Below are 22,372 nucleotides of genomic sequence, written 5' to 3' on the forward strand. Positions count from 1 at the left end.
TTTCATTTTACTACCTTCCATAGTGAGTCCTGTATCTTTTTTTAATTTAAAACATGCCCTTTTCTCCCTGCAACTGTGGAGATTGTTCGGTAGAAGACTACCTTAATTAAATTTCAAAGGGCTTCTTTGTAAAGTACTTCCTTATGGTGGAACCACTGCTATATGCTTTTAAATAAAATCTTTACTCAGCATGTTTAGAAATTACAGGGCATTGCACACAAGGAGCATTTCAGGCTACATTTGCAAGCAAATTTAGTGTGTACAAATGCAGTCAGAGCATAAGAATGTTGTGATCTTTTGAGTAACATCCGCTGTTCTGAAGTTGCCACTTTTTGGCTCAACACTACCTAATGTGCATGAGCCACCAAAAAACCAAAGAAACTGTATCTCATTCTTTCTGTTTGGCAGCTTGTATTTTTAAGAACCCAAGCACAAAATGTACCACATGTCGTTACTTATCACATGGCCAATTACAGTCCAGCTGCTTTACACTCATGGATTGCATCTTATTATGTCAATTACAATCAGGCATCATAAGATCCACACAACTTTGGCTGAATCCATGAATAGGAGAAATGCAGAGTGAACTGAAGCAACAGCATGTGGTACCTGTCTCTTCATAGCATCATTAAACCCACAAGCACTTCAAACACCTTCTTTTCAAAGTTAACCCCAGCACTCCGTGCCACCAGTGAACAGGGGCAGAAGTGTACAGCTGGCAAGAGGAAGGTCTGCTGACTCCAGTGTCTGAAAGGGACAATCTGTGACGTGGTGTTTGGGTGATAAGAAAACACAGCCACCCATGAGATAGTCTCTGTATTTTATTGCCACTGGTGTTAAGAAAAATCTAAATCTAAAATAAAAGAAGCTTTTGAAAGTATCTAAGTAGGAAACAGGGATTCTTTTCTGTTTCTTGAGCTAGGATTTGACTGGATTGTTCACATCTCAATGTAATTTATCCCATTGCATGGAAAGAGAAAATAAGAGTGCTCTAAGGAAGGCACACTTACCATGAAGGCAAAAAATGTTGGAGGAATATGTCCAAATCATACAGCATGCCATGACAGCAAATCATAACCACATTACCAATTTAAGATGGAGGGGAAAAAAAAAAGAAGTTGTCATTAATAGAGTGCTTTTATTACTTTGATTATGCTATTGCACAACTACAAATAACACTTATTCCCCTGTGATACATATCACAGTCGGTCTACCTGAGGTCAGAATTGGGAAACTGCCATTATTTACTGAGAAAAATATAGGCATATGTTTGTCCACAGCATATGTTTGTCCACAGCATATTTTCTGACCCTCATGTACCAAAGGTCCATCGAGATGTACCCTGACAACTTCAAGGACAGCAGATTAATAGAAAAAAAAAAAACAAAAAAACTCAGGGGAATGCACTCAAATTCAGTGTGACCAAATCTATGTCTAATTTACCTGAGAGTTTAAAAGGAAGCCTAATATAAGAGGATTAAGCTGTACTATTGGATCAAACCCTTCACTAAATGTGACTGGAGAGAAGTCACTCTTCTATTACAGGAAACTCTCTGGCTTCAATTGTTTCCTTTATGACTTTTAGATAGACCCATTGTCTCTAAGGCTTATCAGACAGAGATTTAAACAAGCAAATCTTTAAATCTCTTTAAAACATAGCCATATGTTCTGCACATTCAGGAAACAAAATATGAAAAAATATATTTTTCCTTTCTTATTTTAGTCTTAGTGAAATTATCATTGCTAGATAACTGTGGGAATACGTTAGGTATGAGATCACCAGAGGGGAAAAACCCCCATATTATTTAAGCTGTAGAATAGTGGGAATAAAAACATAACTTATTGAAAATTATTTTCTCTGAAGATCACTGAAAATTTGCAGAATTTATCTGTTCCTGGAGAAAAATATTAGTATTTTTTAAATTAGTTTTTAAAATTTATATTCCCTGCTGGTAGGGCTGCTTTATTCCAATATGAGCAGTGCCTTTTCTCTAAGAAAGCCTGAGAGGTTCCAATATTGTAATTCTTCTTTATTCTAAAGAGAAGCTGGCATGACATTACTCAATTTTAACATGAATCAAAGATCTTCTTTTTGACAGTAGGCTGGTCAGTGTCACAATATTCAACAAACTGACCTGGGTAGTGGAACAAGGCTGAGAATTGAAGATACATCAGCTTAAAAGTCTCTGAAGTGTTTAGCCTGAGAGGTCTGCCCTCTAATTTAAGACTTCTCTGTATGTAAACTGTGAAATTGTTTTTTAAGTGGTCTGATCAGCAGTTGTGTGAATAAACATGAGCCTGTGTACTTTGGGTATTCAGTCCTTGACATTTTTCTAGTAGACCAAGTGACTGCAAACCCAAGCCAAATGCAGTGGTTGTTCTTCCATGAGCTGGCTCCCCAGTATGGGAGGTAGAAGTACCTGTAGATGGCAAGTAAGAAAAACCAAGATTTTCTTTCTTGTTGGGCCTTAAATTGGAGTTCTTTGAATGTTGCTATGCATAAGACGTTACTGAGAAGAGAGGTACTTACCAAAAGAAAACCAGGGAGGACCAAAGCAGTCTATGATGTAGTTTGGAAAAGGCAAAATAAGGAATCACTTTCAAAATTTCACTCTGTGGGCAAGTATTTTTTAATTCTCAGATCCTTTGAGGTTAAGAGTTGTCCTTTCTCTTTCTCGAGCAAAAATTAAGAAACAAAGAAACAAAGCATGGGGATCTTAAACACTAAATACATGAGCCATCAGCAAATCAGCTGTCATTTGAGTTGTGCACATTAACTTCCTCTCACCTCACTCCAACCTACAGCAGGGGTCTCCTGTTACATCCCTGCAGCTCAGTCTCCTTCCCTGGTGTAAATTGATATGGTGCAGGAGACTTTACTGGAGATAAAGGACTCCTAGTAGTGCCCCACATGCAACGTCCATGTGATCTGCTCTTGGAACCTAAACATTCCCGGATCCAGAGAGGTCACAGTTCTGTGGCTTGTCCACACTCTTTCTCCAGGAGTGAAGATGAGATGACTCTTGGTTGCCTTCTTTGTGCAAGTAATGCCTGCTGCTCATGGACTTGTAATTCTCTACAGACTTGTTTCATCTTTTGACTTGAAACATTCTGTATATTTCCATCCGCCAGCTCATCTCTTTCCATCTCTTTTCTATCCTGCTCAGGCTGGGAGTTGCTTTCACCAATGGTGCAGCATCCACTTTATTTTATACAGAGAAGATAAAATTTCAAAGCAATTTTTTTGTTTGAAGTGCATTAGTCTACTCCAATGCCATTTGTCTTTCTATCTAATACTTCTGATGTTCACATATGGTATGAAGCATAGGAAATATAATAAGAATTATTCTATTTTAGAAGATGGAATTCAATGTGGTTTTTCTCTGAAAGGAGATATTCCAAGTTAATTTACTGATACTGCTACAAATACACTGAAGGCAATAGAGTTGCACTGATTAGTTATGCCTGCTAAAACTCAGACTGACATCCTTGTTAACATTATGTAATTATTACCCAAGAAGGGGCTCAGAGGATATTTTTAATGACACTGCTGGAAAGCTTTCTATTGTGGAATGCTAGCAAAACAGATATCCAAAAGCAGGTATCAATGTACTTGCCCACTTCTAACTGCCTTAACACTGCAGGTACTCCTTTCTGCCTCAGAAACATGCTTTACTGCAAACCTGTTCCACAGACACTTCAATTCAAGTAGTTAAATGTTAAAAAAAAAAAAAAAAGAAATCTGAAACTCTTCTGATTTTGTTCATTTTGTCTTGGGAATGTTGCAGACTGCAATATATTTCTTTCCACAAAGGACTGCAGCATCTGATGTGCATCTGTTCTGGTCTGAAGGAAACAAAGCAGCTTCCTTTTCACCCTGTTCATCCCTTTCATTTTTAAAGCAAATAATGAACAAAAGCAGATAGTCTCACAAATGCATTTGAAATTAGCATGCCATTTAATCTTTCAGTCTAATATTTTGCTCTCTGCATGACTGGGTGTTTAGCCTGGGTTGTATTCTCTGTAATATGTTTCCAGTACTTGCAGTGAAGCTGCACTTTCCTGGCACGGGTAGCACACCATTAACATGAATGCTGTGACCAACACCTCGGTCCTCTTCCAACTGCAGAACAGGCAGCTTTCAGCAATAACCCCACGGTCCTGTAACCTTTCAGCAATAACCCCATGTCCTTCAACAAGCAGAAGGTGTAGCTGACATTCCAGTAGTATTCATACAAAAGATTTTCATGGCTGTATTTCCTCTGTACCCTCTTTTACTTTTGTTGTAGTTAAATTTACCTGCACTCTCTTGCTGGCTTCTGCGTGCTTCAGCATCCATAAATGAGTTAATAACAAATCCCTTACCTCTGTTTCTCCATTCTGTAGGCATGCAAGCTAACTTTTTATAATTTATAATGAGTTGATATCCAACTTTACAGATTTTTAAATTCAGGGAGGTCCAAGTAAATTTATTTCAGACTATGTGCATGATAATAAAAAAATTATTTGCATCATCAGCATAACAAAGTACTTTAATGTACATCTTAGTGTTGTTATTTGCAACCCCTTGGACAATCTCTTATTTCTGATAAAAACAAGCAGGGAAGAGGGAGGTGATTGAATTCCTGCACATGATTTAAGTGGAGTTGTAGCCATCTCAGGAAGTTTAGCTCCAAATGTTGGAGACTGAATTTACAACTTGCAACACTCTCAGATGGTCTGTTCTGATTTGCAGCACTTCTAACTCAGAGAAGTGGGGAATCACAGGGTGCTGTGGATAACAGAGCCATTATGCAAATGTACAACCTTGAAGTTGTGCTGTTTGCACCAATAGTTTTGTAAAAATCTGATGCAATGAATTTCAGATTTCCCTTGATAAAACCTGGCTTAATATCCAGGCGGTGTTGAAACGTCAGCCAGCTGTTGGAAATGCTAGGCATTTCATTATATCTAGTATCCTAACCAAAATTACAAGAAAACAAATGACCAAAATAAAATATGAAAAAAACTTTTTTTTTTTAACTGAGAGTACCTTCCTATTTCCATTCTAATCAAATCTCTCATTGAATAAAGTCACAGCTTTGTATAAAAAGTATTTATGAAGAATGTCTGGAGGAAAGACAAAGTGACTTGTGGTTGTAAATGGATTTCAGCAGCAAAAATAACCCAGTTGTAATCAAGCACTGGAGTAAGTATAGGCAACATTTTTATACCATTCCCCAATATCAAAGTATTTGAAAATAACATGCAGTTAACCCTGGCAGTAAATTGTTTTCTTCTTCAGTATAGTATTCAATCTTCAATTGTCTTGTAAAGGAAGTGGCTGAAAATATGGTATCATGTCAAATGTTTACTACCACAAGCCAGAGTATTCTCACAGCACAGAAATTGACTATATCCAGTATATCTACATTGGAAGACAAAGTATTTTTAATTTGCTTTGCTGTCTTCTGGAGTGCAATTGCCAAACATAGCTGCAGTTCATTTGGTTGTAATGATACCCTTGCAAAGCAGGGCTTGAGAGGTGAAAGTGCATGAAGGTCCACACTATGACTCTGATTTCAAAGACTTGCTTTTGTTTTAAGTCACATACAGAGTTATTCATACAGAAAAATTTTTAAATCTAGAGCCCCTTTTTGGTTCTTTCTTCTAAAAAAATATAATTAGTTCAGGATGGAAGACACATGTAAGTAATTTCCTGAAATCATTGTACCTTTCTGAAAATCTGGTGGTGGTTGGATTGCAGGGAGCAGAGAAAAAGATGGAGCTGTCAGACTCTTGCACCATACTACTTAGAGAAACTGAATTTAAGTCCTTCTCACACCAAAAAAATCAGTCACTATCAGTTAAAAAGAAAAATGAGCCAAAACTATCTGAGCTGCTATTTATATAGTTGCGTTACAGAAAATAATTACATTTAAGCCTCACCAGATAAGGAGTTTCTTTCTCAGCCTTCATCTCTGTATAAGGCTTGACCTTGATTCTGACCTTGGTCAGCCAAATCTCCTCTTAGACAGTGAAGGAGGAGTTTTTGTTTGAAGAAGGGATCCTGTGTAAGTAGTGTTAGTGAAGGAGAATGTACACCTGAAGTCTGAGGTACAGAAACAAGTGCAGCAAGTACCTGAATTTCCCTTTCTCCCTGAGGTTTTAGCTCTATTCTGTTGTGGCATCCATGACTGATGAGGAGGAGCCTGTAATGCATCTCACCAGTGAACACTGCTCCTACAGCATTTTGTCCTGAAAGGCCAAGACAAGATTTTAATGTGCCGAGAACATGGAGGGAAAGAGTTAAATTTTAAAGGGTGCTTTATAGGATACACCTCCCATACTTTTTCACTGTCACATTAGTCCTTTTAATTGCTATTTTAAGTCCTGCTCAGTGGAAGAATAGTAATTTTCTTTCCCAGCTTTAAGAGCTGCCTGCCTTAGTCTTTTAATTTTGAAACTCTTTGGATGGGTAGGTCAGAACCATGTGAGTTTGTTAGAAGAGGTCTCCCAGAGGCAAAGCGTGGACTAGTTCTTAGCCTGTGTGACAATAAACATTCCACTTCCCACTACTGAGCCTCAGGGAAAATATTATGTGCCAACTGAAGCAAAACCCACAAGTCAAATTATTTGCCATCAAAGGCCACAACCACCAAATCAGCAATTGTTCACAGAGCACCATAGAGAATCAAAGAACTCCTCCTGCCATGGAGAGAAATGATGGGGAATCCTCTGCTTCTCTGCAGTGCAAAACTATCACACCTGTATTCACACAGTGGGACAATGTGTTGGCCACGCCCAGCTCTCCCTTTTTCCTTACCCTGATGTGCATTCCTGTGTGTACCCTGTGTTTTAGGGGTAATCTTACACATGGTTACAAAAGCCTAAAGCTCCAAAACCACACCTGGCGTTTAACCAACTTGTGACCTTGGCTGAAGGTGAAGTTCTGATTTGGTGTTATTAACAGCCACTCGCCTACAGGGAGACTGTTTCCCATTAGCAGGTGTTGTTTTGTTCATTATGCTCATTAAACTTGGTATTTCCTAAAAGAGTGATGACTGAAACCGGCTGTCAGGTTGTCAGGTATTTATTCATCAGCTCAAAATGCTGAACACAGCATCAGCAACCTAATTGCCTGTAGTGTCAGAGCTGTTTCAACCAGCTACTCATCAGTCCAGTATATCAGTTCATTTGGGTTGATTATTGCAAAAAAAAAAAAAAAAAAAAAAGCCACTGTGACAGGTGATTCTGTTAATACTACTGAGACAATTGTGCTCCCCAGCAGTTAAAAAGAGTGGAGGAAAGAGAACAGAAAATACCCTCGGCATTGTTGGGACCTGGGGGCAAGTATACACCCTTATTTCAGTGTTGTGTTGTAAGAAAAAAAAGAAAAAGCTATCGTGCCAAAATGTTTCCATGGATATTTTCTCCAAACACCACACTAATTGTAATGATCTGCTGCCTACATGCAATGTCATTTACTTTTCTAACTTGCCTTTGAACATACTAAGCACTGTGATACAACTAACTCACACACACATAGCACAGATAAGAGGTAATTCCTGCTCAAAGAAACACCTGACAGAAACTCACTGCCTGAGACTGGCCTTGCTGGATTCTATTTTAATAAAAATTTGGTAAGGAAATATTTTTCATCTGGCTTGTTGAATGAATTGCACTTTTTCAGTTAGTGGCTATGTTGTTATTACTCTGACTGTTCTTCCTCTTAATGATCTTCTGTGAAGAAAAAAAAAGGGAGTTCTCTTGTGTGCATTTGCTGTGTTATGTACCTGTTCCCTGAACATTAACTCTAGACCACCTCAAACATCAAATCAATGACAATATGAATTTCTTGCATGGACTTCACTAGTTAGTGCAAATCATTAGCTCCTCACAGCAAAATTGCAATGTTGATGCTGCAATATTTTTTTTCTTTACTTGTAATACACTTCTTGCAGGCAATGTAGCAGGAATTTGCATGTGATCATAATTTCAAATGGCTTCTCTGACATGGCGAAATGAGAGATGTGATAATTACTGAATGCTATTATCTTTAAGAGAACTCATTTCCTGAGCTGATGGAGTAGCCTCTAATAAATAAATGCACTACAGCATAAAACAGAAGATGAAAAGCTGTATCAGTTGGAAAGATGTGTGGTTTTAAAAATGCTTGCTCTGTGTGAGAGCAGCAGGTTCAATTGTACAGATTTAAATGAAAGTTTAGCCTGTTACTAGAAGTCATTGGCTGTTTCCTCTGCTAAAGAGGTTGTTATAGAGGTAAGGAATAATTATTAATTAATTAATATTAGGATAAGGTTGATCTCTGGTGGTACTGGTGAGACCCCACCTGGAGTGATGGGTCCATCTTGGGAGTGCTGAGCTCAGAACCTGTTGGAGTGTTGGAGTGAGTCCAGGGGAGGCCATGGACATGATCAGAGGGCTGGAGCACCCCTCCACAGGCTGAGGGAGCTGGGGCTGTTCAGCCTGGGGAGGAGAAGGCTCTGGGGAGACCTTAGAGCCCCTTCCAGTACCTAAAGAGGCCTACAAAAGAGTTGGAGAGGGACTTTTTACAAGGTAGTGCAGGGACAGGACAAGGGGGAGTGTCTTTAAACTGAAAAAGGGCAGGTTCAGATTAGATATTGGGAAGAAATTCTTTACTGTGTGGATGATGAGGCACAAATTGCCCAGAGAATGCCTTTGTGTTAAAGTGAACATAAAAACAAAACAAAAAACAACAACAAAAAAAACCAAACAAAAAAAAAAAACCAAAAAGAGCATAGATGTGAAGATAATTCAACGCAAAAGAATTTCCCAAAATGGCAGTGTTGTCCAGCTGTCCTGCTGTCTGATGGCTGAGCTATCTATAGGAAAGAGGAGTAGCCTAACACAAGTTGTCTATTTGGATGCGGTTTTGCATGTTCTGTTGAAAGAAGTTTCCACTACGTAATTTCTAGTTGATCACAGACCAGAGAGTTAAAAATACATAAAAGGTAATTGTCTGCATTCTTTTTGGGATCTTTCAGGACTCCAAACAGTTTTGAAGAGACTGAGGGTGCCTAAATCTACCCACACCCCAACTGGTTTAAGCACCACTCTCTTCTACCCCTCAGTTCTGCTCACTTAACCATCTTTCTTGTAATCCCCTGTGCTACAGGGAGCCCTTTACATGCAACCATACAGAAAAACTACTAAAAATGGAAGAAAATATAACAAAAACTTACTGATAAAATAGAATTATTTATTGCCCTTAGACTTGGAGCATCTAAGAAATGCTCCAGACCATTAAGGCCACGATGAACTGTCCAGGGTCCATCTGGCTGGAGAAGAAATCCAACAAGCAGATTGCAGGCTGAAGAGCTCGCTGAAGTTTGCCCTTGCTGGAGCCTTGAGCACATTTGTGCCTTTAGGTGACACTGTTCACCTGCACCGTGCGTCCTCCTTGCTGAAGGGAGCTGTGTCTGTGTCACACCAGCCGAGTGAAGAAAAATTCCAAGGCTGCTCTGTTGCTACAGCTCTGCAATACCACATTCAGAGGAGCGAGACGAGGGTGACATTGACCTGGGGTGAGGGATCTGATCTAACACAGAGCTGGGACAACCAAGCTGGCTGTCTTCCTTCTGTAACACTGCACATTCTGATTTTTAAATTTATTTTCCCCCTCCCCAGTTGCTGGATGCTCCTGTGAATTGATTGCAACACAGTGCAAACTTGATGTACAGTCACAGTCCTGCTGGATTTAGTGTCACACAACAGTGGTAGTAAATTTTTTGCAGCACATGTGTGTGATAACTGCTTAGAAGCCCAACCCTAAAAGTGATGGATGGCTGGTCAGTTTGCTCATGCTCATAATTATGGCCAAGAAAGGAAATTAAAACAGACTTCATGTATTTCAGAAATCATATGACAACGTTGGCAGATGAATTATTTTAGCAATGCATGTTGTAATTTGTGGTGTCCATTAACCCTCTCTTGTGCTTGTGACAAAATGTCAGAAAGCTAAAATTGATGAGTACAACTGTGCTGAAACCTGACCAGCACAACCCCACTGACCCACCTGCAGTCAGCAGCATGGAATTGTGTTGCAGTGTTGTTCAAGATGTTACTGTTCTCCTTTCTGATGAAATACATGGGAGTTCTGCACTTTGCCAAAAAATAGTGTTTTTCTTTATGTAGAGAATCATAATAATCCTTCAACTAACTGGCATTCCAGAAAGCCATGCACTAAAACCCTCAGAGTACTCCTGCTTTGAGAGCATAGGTGTGTGTTCTGGTCTGTTACACGGCATTAGGATTTTGAAAACTAATTGGACAATGTTCTGACTGTTTGGAACTCTGAAACCAGTGGGATTCAGACATTAGGTTTGATTCCTGGACGATTTCTCATAATGCTTTTTGATTTTATAACCAGAGCTTCAGGCTTTAGTCCACCCGGTGACATGCTGGACCCTACATACTTCCAATTTTACTGAAGGGAGCTTTTGCTCTTTAATACTCTGAATTTATCTGTGTTCAAACCCTGTTAAGTCTGAATTGAGGCTGACATTAAGAAAGAGTCTCCATTCCCCCTGAACACCTATATCCACAAATCTTTCCCTGAATTCAAACTGCTCTCTGGAAAACAGATGTGGGGTATGCACATCTAACAGCATCCTGTGGTGAGATACCTCCAGGATTTTCACTGTTAGGGCACCTTGGCTAATTATTCATATTAAAAAAAAAAAAAAAAACAAAAAAAAATGAACTTTTATTCGATCTGTGATTTAACATTCTGATGATACACTTAAAACATATCATTTTCCTTCTAAGATGATGCAAGTGAACTGAAAACATGCGATTATTCCAAGAGCAGGGATATTGTCTAGAGAATGCTGAGGACAAACCCATCAAAGCATAAGCATAAATGTATCTACCAAGGCAAAAAATTCCAGAAGTAATCTGGACTCAAATCAAGACTCAAAGACATTTTTATAGGATCTGCCATTAATTTGCTAATTGCTGTCAGCTTAATCTTGTAACATCAGACATGTCTCTACCTAGTTGGCATTAACAGCAGAAAGGGGTCTTTGTTTTTTACCTCATCTACACCTTAAGCCATTAACTGTTCTTGAAAATAGAAAAGTTATTTCGTTGCATTAGCTGCTCCTTTGTAATTTCTTCCTCATGGGTTTGTAAGTATCAAAAATAATTTCCCTTATTTTCCACTGACAGATGTGGAGTAGAGTAGGGAATAACTTCACACATTTTAAATTTAGCCCGGAGGAACGTTAAATGCCCCCATTGTTAGTAACAGGCTTATGATGCAAGAAAGGCTAAAATCTTCCAGACAGCAACAATCAACCATTCCCCAAAATGGGACTTACTTAACAAAAGCCCCAGTCAATCCATTAAATAGACATATTCAGAAAGGGAGCTATGTTATCCAGGACCCTAATTCCTGGATAAAATTTTGTGTATAAGTGCTCCTGGAATGGGGCAGAACATCATATGGAAGCATCAAATGACAAACAACACTTCTTCCCAGCAGTCAATTTCAAAATAAGACAAATTCCTTAGGAAACTGGAATTAATTCACTAGCTAAACCTTCTCCCTGGCTTCTTCCATTGGACAGGAAATCATGTTTTCTTGGAGGCCAAGCAGTTTTGCAATTCAGGCTCTGAGATCTGCCATTAACAGAGAGGCTGGGGGAGCGTGTTGAAAAGCAGCAGGAGTCTCTCTCTGGATGTACTCGAGGAGAGCCCCAGCCACAGAGCAGCAGAAGGAGAATCATTGCTTTCCAAGCATCAGCACATACAATCTGAGCAGCCTTCAGCAGAGGGCTCCACAGGAGAAGCAAAGCTTCGCCTCTGCCATCAAACCGGGGAGTTTGCCACGTGCATGTTATGAGTAAAAAAAGGGTTACCTATTTTTTTAAAAGGTTGCAGTTACAAGTTGAGCTGGTTTCTTTGTTAACTTCATGCTGTAATCACCTGTTAAGAGTCGGTTGTTAACTCCCTATTGCCAAGAATTCCCCTTTTTGTCAGTACCACCCTGCCTGCTGCCAGGTGGATGGCCCTTCTTGGACACTGAAAGGAGGGGACATCGGAGGGGTCATGCAAATGACCTCAGAGCCAGCATGCCATGGGAAAGCCACCCCACCAAACAAAGACTCCAAAAACAATGAGCCAACACAGAATTAAGAGATCAAAGTGATGTCTGGACATGAGGAACAAAGTCCAGAGCCTACAGAGACGCTGGGACCCTTTTTGCCTCTCACCCTAGCCACGGAGGACCTCGGCTGGAGCCAGGACCAAGAAGGTCAAACCATAAAGGTGAGCAAGGAATACTCGTGGTGCACTTGTAAGGATGGAACCCCTAGCTCTGCCTACTAGTGGACAAAGCAGAGCTTTCCTCCTTCCCCTGAGCCACTCCTGGAGCAGCGGCAGTGTGACTGTGGACCTGTTGGGCCTTCCCACTCTGAGCTGATCTCTTTTAATAAAGGCATTAAAAAGGAGAAAGATCATCTGCCCTATTCATTTCAGTGCACACTGTGCAGTCCCACTTACGCTCCCACCTGAGGTGATCACTTTTAATAAAAGCATTCAAAAGGAGAAAGATCTCCTGCCCTATTTATTTCAGCGCACACCGTGCAATCCCACTTACCGTGAGGGCGCCATGGGCTGGTCTCAGAGCACCCAGAGGGGCCTCCCGCCATGGGCTGGTCTCAGAGCACCCAGAGGGGCCTCCCAGCACCGTGCTCAGTGAATGTCCATCAGCCAGAGCACAGGGCTGGTCACTGACCTTCATCCCCTTGGTCTGCCTCAGGCAGAGAGCTCGGGGGGTTAACAGAGGCACTTGGATCTCCTTCCCCACAGAGGGATCTGGCGCAGGCCCTGCTGCGGCCTTGGGGTGCTCAGGCCAGCACAGGGGCCTGTGCGGAGTTAATCACACTTACAGCTTCAGGGCTCCATGATGTATCAATCACTGAAACATGGCCATAAAAGCTGTGCCTCCTGAAAAGGGCAAACCTCTCAAAAAAAGATGACCCTTCAATTGTTTCAGAAAGTACCCAGTAAAACAAAAAAGCTGGTCCCTATATAAAATGCCCCCCCCCCCCCCCCCCCCCATTTTGCAGCAAGAATCACCTGGCCAAAATTCCCCAGCCACTGCAAGTCAGAGGTTTCTATTAGATCGTGTAGCTTGGCCAATCTCTGCAGATAGGAACTGGGAGAAGAACAGCAAGTCAAAACAAGAGTACTACTGTGCATAGTAGGCTTGAAACAGCATTCAAGTACCAACAGCTATAAGAATTTCTTTCCTTACAGTTCTTACAAGGAGCTTTAATTCATTCTTTTCTGCAGCTCCCATCTTCAAATTGTTTTGGCAGAAAGCTGTTTGGGATTTTAATTTTCATCTCTATACATGATAAATCCAAATATAAAAATGTCCTTTGTGTATTATGGTTTGACTTGCTTGGAAATGTTCTGGACGTAGCTAACTTGTGCAAGAATTGAAAAATCAGCAATCTTTTCCAAATGATGCATCTCTTTCCTATTCATTCTTTTTTTCATCTAGAATGAAGTGTGTTCAAATTTGTGAAAAATCAATCTCCAAATATTAACTCTGCAATTAGTATGGGTGTTTGGGAATTGGTTTTTTTGTTTGTTTTTCTTCTGGGCTTCTTGTTGTTGGCTTGATTTTGGTTTACATTTTTTAATGGGGCAAGAGCTGGGAGAGGGACTAGGTTTTACTTGGCAGATTTTCTTCATTCTGACCAGTCATGTCAGAACTACATTTCCCCCACCCCCTCCAATATTCCTAGGCAGTCAACCAGAGGAATAGACTCCAAAGCCACTCAAAGAAAAATTGCCTGAGTCTCATATGTCTTAAGATACCTTTATATTTCTGTTGTGCTGTAGATGCTTCTTAAATAAAGCCCACCCAAAGCAGCACTGAATTCAGTAATGCTGGCAACATCCATGTGTATACTGCTTTATCTGTGTCCCCTAGAAAGGGCTGAAGGAAAAGAAACAAGAAGCCAGGAGATCTGTAAGAACATTCTTTCCACCTTCTTCATTGATACCCTTCATGCCATTCAAATAGACTCCGGAATACACTACTTTAATTAGCAAAGCTTGTTTTAAAGTAAACAACACAAACACTTCTTATAGGACAGTCACAGTCTCCCCTGCTAGATATACAGGCTTTTTGGCAAGATCACATTCAAACAGCATGAAATTCACCCGTGGGCACGGTCCCGAGAAGGCCCTTGCACCTCTTTAACTTCCATTTAGCTGCTCTGGATAGGAGCGAGTGGTTTGTGGGATAAGGACAGTTTTCCTCCAAAAAAAAAAAGATGGTCCAAATCCACATCTGTAAAGATCATCAGTTTTACCACTATAAGGTCATAAAGGTGTGATATAGGCGTCATGCATAGAGTACATACCATACTTCAGTTGAGTCCTGTCCCCGAGTGACTTTGAGTGCCCGTGAAAGTACAACGCACAACGCGCCCGCAATGGACCCGCGGCGGCTGCCTCTGCTGCGCTGTGCTCTTTCCTGGGAACACTGCAAAGTCATTCACCAGACAGGAGTCAGGACAGCAGTGAGAAGAGTATCCTCATGAGGAAGCTCTGACAGGATTCCTTTTGACACATGGGAGAACATGAGAGTCCCATCTTTGTTCAGTAATTGCTAAACAAACAGAAATCGGAAATCATTGATGAAACATTGACCCATAAAACACTGATCACTGAGGGCCTGTTCTCCCCTGTGCCACACACAGGGAACAACAGATGCTCAAAGTAAACAGGGTAAGAACAAAACAGTATGGAAATAATGTTGGTTCCTTAACAAATGTCTTACTGTAGTCCATTTATGCTGACTGACACTGGTTGTTCTTTTCAGTTATAACTGTGCAACAAAATCAGACATGTCTCATCTTCCAGTCTTGATACTGAGCTGTTGCTGATTTACTTTTGTTGGTCAAGTTATTTAATTTTTCTGTTGTTTTTCTTTTTTTTTCCTTTTTCTATTTTTTTTCTTGTTTTTTTTTTCTTGTTTACATCTACGTTAATCAACACTGATACATTACAGATCTTGTTAGTTATACTTTGAAGTCTGATCATGCAGAACTACAGGCAGGTGCAACTTAGATCTTATTACAGGATGGACATGGCAAGGTGAACAGTTGTTTTTGCTAGTTAAGATCTGGAGCTTTGTTACTGTTGTGGCTTAATGTATACTGGCCATAAGTCCCACTTACCCAATTTACTAAATATACATGATTCTATATGTACACTGAAACTTCCAGCACCCTCCTTTATCAACACGTGACTGACTCAGGAGAAGGTCAGAGGTCAACCATATTTAGGCAAACAGCAGCCTTATTGTAAAAGTTTTTAACAGAAATAGCGTGTTGGATTATTACATATTAGTTACAGAGGAAGGAAAAAAAAAAGTCCATACAACTATTTACATTATAAATATCTTGCTTTCCAGAAGACAAGAATGGCCCTGTTCAGTGAAATATAGCAAAAGAGACCTGTCTGAAATGATAAGCATGGTAAGGATACATTTATTTCCCAAATTGACTGTGTCTTCCTTCAATATGTGCTTTTCAGCTTTCCCCTCTCAGGTAAAAAGGCACCATTAGCCTCAGTTGAAGTTTTTCAACATTCTTTTGTCAAATCAAACCCTTTTTAAAACTCAAACTTGCCATCGGCTGACGAGCCTGAACATGCATTAAGTTAAACATTTCACATCTTGCAATCAATTGTTGATTAAAAAAACCCCAAACCTACAACAAAAATGAAAGAAAAATCAGGCCCCACTGGCAAGTTCCTAATACACTAAGAAGATTCTACTAAATTCCACTGGACAGGTCGGTTTTCCAGCTCATTGGTGAAGATGACACAATCACCATTCCCCTGCATACCTCAAGCATCTTACTAATTAAGACAATTACATATTCATGTAGTAGTCAAACCTACTGCACAATGATTTTCTTTTGTGTGTGTGTGTGTGTGTTTGTGTGTGAAAAAAGATCACCTTGAGCTTACAATTAGTTAACTGCGTCCTTTGAAAAGTGGTGGAAGTTCAAATAAGCACAGCCATCAGATTCTTGAAGATGTGTGATTATGTGACAATTCCTCTCTTTATCCACACTGACAACTGGGATCAAGCACAAGTGGAACAGAGGTTCTAAAAATCCATATGAACACCCTCTCTTCCCTACACACACATACAGAAGTAAAGAAAAAGAAAAGCCTAAACATAAACTGAATGACCAGCTCAGACCTTAAAAAGAAAACTAAACCCTGCAGGTTTTCTTTCATATTGCTCTCCCTGGAAGCATGGACTTTGTTGCAAAATGTCTTTTTTGTTTGTTTCTTGCATGTTTGAATTCACACAAAATTTAAAACTCTAAATAAGCATGAAGGAAGAAATATAAATAGATCTGAATAGAAATAAATAGATCTGAAACTAAAATAGTTTTTGGTCCTTTGAACTACTGTGAAGCTTGCAATATATATAGCTAGCATTGGTTACTAGAAGTTACTTTGAATTAAAATATTCCAATTCCATTTTACAATAATTCCAGCATATTCAAACCACATTTTTAATAAAAACATTTGGGAGATTTTCTAAAAGTGACTCTTTCAGGCAGTTCTAAAAGTTACTATTAGCATATTTTTCATGAGAAAATAATTTGGTGGAAAAGAAATCACTGGTTCTCACTGGCAAATTTAGAATACAATCCAAATTAGTACTACTTTGGGAAATTCCCTAAAGGCACTGCATCAGGTCTAATTTCTTCAGTATTGTTATCCCAGAATTAGAAAGTAAAGCAATATCTATGAAGATAAAGGAATGTATATTAACCAAATTGTTAATAAATTTGGAAGAGTGACATAGTGACATGATCATCTGTCTCGTGTAACCTTCAGAAGCCAATGCTTTGCAGGAACTGGTGATTTCCAGAGGAAAACCACCAGTGCAATAGGGCTTAGAAAACCTGATCAGGCTTTCTGTAGCTTTGTTGTTTGGGGTTTTTTGTGGGGTTTTTTTGGTGGTTTTTTTGACACACTTCCATACTTGCACTCCAATTCCAGTCTGTTTTATGTAATGCAAACTTGCTATGATTCATGAATCTATTTGTGCCATGGAATTCTAGATAGGAGGGGGGAACATCAACCACAATACAATTCGCAGAAATCACAGTGATCAACTCAAATATCTGAACTCTCTGAAGATATATTCTAATGGAACACAGTCAAAGCTCACAAAATACTATTGCAGGTACCAAGTCAGTATCTGAAGACTGTTTTCAAAAATTACCAAAACTTTGGATTGAAAACCTACATAATCTTACATCAACTTGTAATAAATCAATGCCTCATCCTTGTTTAAACTTAGCAGTGAGAAAGAAAATAGAGGGATGGTCTTTTAAGGACTGTTCTGATTTATTTCTTTTTTTTTTTCTCCTCATACTATCCCAAAGTTCTCTATCTGAAAAAAAAGCTGGGATGTTTTGCAGCAATTTTCCTCCCTACCATTTCATTGCAGCTAGTGCTCTGAGCAGTCACTGACAGATAATGCTCATGCCATTCTCCTCACCCTGCTGATGCCTATATCCATGACTTAGGTGAACCACTTGGAACAGAATTTCCTTGGGTATTGAGGCACTTATGACACCAAGAGGCTCTGAGGCATATTTTCAGAAATGCCAGGGTGTCCAGCTGCCATTCAGGATGATGTAAGTTATGCTACTTCTGGCACAGGCTCACTGACTGCCCCCTATGGTGCCTAAATACCTTGGAACATCTGTCACAGATCTTTGACTTCCCAATTTCCTTCACTTCTGCACTGGGTGGCAGTGATGCTTACAACTGCAGATCTCAGAATATTAAGTGAAAATTGTTGCCAAAGTACTATATTTAGTAACATGTTAAGCAGAAGTAGGTTTAAAAGATCAATGGCAAAATTAAGGAAAGCATCTATCATTATCAAGCTGAATAAAATTTTGGAATAATGGGGAACAGACTTTAAGAGGATGGTATTGAAACTTCTAGAATCAGAAAAAAAAAAGTTGTTTCCCTTAAAACATCCTCAGAACATCATCACTACAATCCTTTATTTGAGAGTACCATCATCACTACAATCCTTTATTTGAGAGTACATGTGTTATTGTAAGGTATCAGCTGACAGCACCAAATTCCTGGCACAAAGCAAAATGAAGTATGCTATTCCTGCTACTTCAGTTTGGACATACAAGGACCAGAACTGTGAAGAACTAATGCTTTTCTTCATTGATGGCTTTTTTTTTTTTTCCTCGTGTCCAATGTGGACAGCTCCAAGTCTCCTCCCCCAGACAGAGCTTCTCATGAAGGAGACTGATTTGAGGACAAAAAGAGATGCAGTAATTCTTTCAGGCCCCATTTCAGCAAGGCACTTAAGCAGATGCTGATGTCGATCACTGCTGAGCAAAGGACAAAAGCACATGCTAGTTAATTTTTTGTAAGCATCATGCAGTCTCCATGAGATGTTTGAACAAACCCTGGTGCTTAGCAGAATCAGGGAATAAAGCTGATTATGTAACTCCTGTGTTGTGAGTCCATTCAGCACCCACCTAAGGACACCTTCTGTGGTGACTGCTTCTCCACCCTGCACTCATGAACCCAAACAGGACTGAATTCTAACATGAGACTAAGAGCACAGATTTGCCTTCAAGAGATGAAATGTGGGAGGTCTACAAGTCTCCACCTACACTAAATGGCTTCTCTGCTATTGCCTATGCCACATCTCTATAACATCACTGGCAATGAACTGGGATTACTCCAAGTTTCTACAGTCTACACTGGTGATATTTTTGCAGTTTTGCCTCAATGAGACTTAGTTTAGCTTTGCTTAAATAACACACCAGAGTGGTGCACACTAAGGAATGTAAAGTAGATACAGTTACCTGAATATTATTAATATCTATCTATGGTGAATTAAATCTGGAGGTGATATATTTAATTATTGCTAAGAAGTCACCCTTGGTGTTATTGCCTACATATCTACAGAGCTTTGCTGTTAACCTTTCAATACTTTTATGATCATTGGCTTTGGAGTGAGAGTTACACCACTCAATAATGACCTGATGTTTCATGGCTTAAGAGAGAATATTGCTAAATATATTTAGCAGTAGTAAATTATTGCTTTGAAAATTACTGCTCTGAGTTTTTAGAACATTAACAACCTAATTTTATTCTCCAAAAAAATTTTGATAAAAATCTACCAAAAATATAACCAGGGAAACACCCCCACTTCTTATAGCAATTCTGATACAGCTCAGACCTACCAAGCCTGATTTTATTTTATATCCTCTTCATTTTTATCTCTCCTCCTCCCCACCCTGGAGAGAAGATTTTTTTCTTCCCTTTCTTCCCTTTGAAAAAAAAAATCTGACTTGATACTAATTTTTTTTTCCTGCCACAGAATGGCAGGCTTGTAAGCCACACAATGGAACAGACCTATTTTGGTAAAATTTTGAATATTAAAGAATTAGTGAATTTAAAATTTCCACTAACATAGTCTAAACAGTTTCTCTCTCTGGCAGTTGGAAAAGCATTAGAGTAGGATTTAGCTCATTTCAGTTTACATGGCACACTTTGGTAAAAGGACAGATGAGTTGGATTTTAGTTAATTTCCAACTCAGATAAATTATGACCTCACAGTGGAAAATGCCAATTGCTGTTTTGGCTGTAAAAAATATTCAATAGTTCTGAAATTTTGTGTGGAATTTTGTCATTCTTGCTGTTACTTACCACGGGAAAGCCTCTGCTTTATTACCTGGCAAATTCAATTTGATATTCAGTCACTGTTGGGTTCTTCAGTTCTTCAGTTGTCCAGACTGCCCAAGACCCCTGGCTGCAACCCTTCCAGGCCAGCACACGAGCTGATTGATAACCTTGGCTGTTAGAATGTAGGAAAACTAGACCCATGCACTCTGTGGTTCTTTTCTGTGTAACAGATGCTAAAACTTCCTGGGGAGTTCACTGATTTGTCATGAGGAAATGAAGAGCCAAAAGCACCCAGAGAATGGCTGTTCTCTGAGTAGAAGAAGTGCCTGCAAAGGAATGATTAAAAGGGAAAACAACCTCTGAGCTTCAAACACACACTGAGAGGGAGTGAGCTGCAAATATCCTTTCTCTAGCTAACCTAATAAAGATCTGGACATAAAATAAAAACAAGTTGGTGCATGTCCTTTTGATCATAGTCTGCCTATTCCCCAACCCTGTCATACCCTCTAATTCACAAACACACACGTACTTCAAAATAGCGAGCCTATCTATGCCCTAAAATGATAACTCACTTGACATTGACAGAAAATGTTGCTTACTGATACCTTTCTGTGCTTAGACATGCATAAAACCCCTTCATTCTTGTTCCCTGTAGCTTGCAAAGATACATGTGCTTCCTTCTAACCCAGTCTTATCTTGGCATATCTGCTCTAAAAATCAGAACAACAAGTCTTAACATTCACAAACTAGCATTTCTCTATGAAGCTCTGTGGCTTCTTCTTTCAATAAAACTGGTTATTATTTCAAAATATATATACAACTCTCAGCAGAAATTTGGTGCTACATCTTCAAGTGTCTGAGGGAGCCACAGTTCTATGTGGTTATTTACACTTCCACAAGTCCTCATATGTAACCTCATCAAGGAGCAAACAGATAGAATATGTACTGTAAGATCCCACATGTTGTTAAGCAGTTCGCCTGGAATGGGCCATTTATAGTGGTGGAGTGCACACTAAATGCCTGTGCAGATGTGCAGGCACACAGCTGCATGCACTGCCAGGATTCTGTTGGCACATGTGTGTATGTGTGTGAGGAAAAAATGCATGGAGATCCCTGCCTGCCTCACGGGGCAAATGGCAGAGCAGACAGTGAAGGCAGACACACACTCGTATGGTGGAGCGTGGCTACTGCACACCTTGTCATGCCAGTGTGAAAAAGACAGTTGCAGGTTGCTGGTTTTGCAGCCATTCATTTTACATCTTGTGGGGAGGGGGGTAGAAAAAGGATTTTTTCAGTTCCTTTTTTCCTTTTGCCCCCCAGTAAGCATCACTGGAAGAAGACCCAAGCAGAGCAACTATAAGTTAAATATACACTTGAGCTTAGCTGCATTACATAACTCTGTAGGAGAAGCAGGCTGAAAAGATTTTTTTGTTTGTTTGTTTCTTTGTTTCACTTAAATCTCTGTGTTTTATTTCTCTTTCTTTTCATCTCTTAGCTCCCATCATTTTTTCCTCCTAGGTTCCATCATCCTCTGAAGAACGCTGGGTTTCGCAGGCAGGCGGCTAGTCACCTGCAACAACCGAGGGGTCCCGCAGAAGCTTCCAGGCTGCTGTCCGTGTCAGACGCCAGGGTTTGATCCGTGGACATGGATGAGATGTCATTGACAGATGAGGATGGAGGGAGGCTCTCACTGCTGTTCACTGCTGCACCTGTGCTACGAAAATGAACACCAACGTGATTAAACCCGAAACCCCAGAAGGTGCCATGTGTTAAAGAGCAGAGGGTGCTTACCTGGTGGTACGCAGACCATTTTATCCAGTGGCAAACCTCAGCAGGAAATGGGCCATACAAACTTTAGACATTGGATGATATTAAATATCTTATCAGGAAATTCTGTCTCTCACCAGTCTGCTTTGAAAAGTTATAGCTCGTAGAGTGTTTGTCATCCCATTTTGTTCTAGCCCGCTTGGATTTCCAAAACACACACCAGTCAGAGGCATGGCAGGATCTTACAATGATCACACCTATTCCTTGTCACTGACATGTTTTATGAAAAATCCTTTCCTTAGGATTTTTTCCTCCTGAGAAGCTGAGAGGCCTCAGAAACAAAAAGTAAACTATGGTTATCTGCTGCTGTGGAATGCAACAGGTGGATCTGTGATTGGTCTCATTGTGGTTGTTTCTAATTAATGGCCAATCACAGTCCAGCTGCCCAGACTGTCTTGGTCAGAGACAAACCTTTGTTATTCATTCCTTTTCTATTCTTAGCCAAGCCTTCTGATGAAATCCTTTCTTCTATTCTTTTAGTTTAGTTTTTAATATAATATATACATAATAAAATAATAAATCAAGCCTTCTGAAACATGGAGTCAAGATTCTCATCTCTTCCCTCATCCTAGGACCCCGGCGAACTTCGTCACAATTCCTGATAAATTCTTCTCATATATTCCTCATATTCTCATACATTTTTTCTTCATATTCCCCATAAATTCCTCCTTCTCATAAAATTCCAGTTTTCATAGTGGCAGTCTAATAGAGTGGGTGGGATCAAATCACCCAGTGGAAATGCAGAGTAGTTTCTTTCTCTTACTAAGGATTAGGGAACTAAGCCCAGGATTTCAGC

At 39.8% G+C, this 22,372-nt stretch overlaps 1 protein-coding gene across 4 annotated transcripts in view; it reads right to left on the minus strand.

Moving 5' to 3' along the window:
• Positions 1 to 14,062: 14,062 nt before the first annotated feature.
• Positions 14,063 to 22,372, minus strand: part of MAPK10 (mitogen-activated protein kinase 10) — a 145,591-nt gene continuing 137,281 nt past the window's right edge. For 3 of the 4 annotated variants that reach the window (XM_059844009.1, XM_059844011.1, XM_059844010.1), the window contains one exon: positions 14,063 to 21,458. In XM_059844009.1, coding sequence (XP_059699992.1) covers positions 21,316 to 21,458 — 143 coding nt within the window. In that variant the 3' untranslated portion in view covers positions 14,063 to 21,315. Of the gene's footprint in view, positions 21,464 to 22,372 lie in introns of all 4 variants that reach the window. The other variant, XM_059844013.1, reaches the window with a different exon arrangement.

Source organism: Haemorhous mexicanus, chromosome 4 (genome assembly GCF_027477595.1).
Source record: "Haemorhous mexicanus isolate bHaeMex1 chromosome 4, bHaeMex1.pri, whole genome shotgun sequence".
Lineage (NCBI taxonomy): Eukaryota > Metazoa > Chordata > Aves > Passeriformes > Fringillidae > Haemorhous > Haemorhous mexicanus.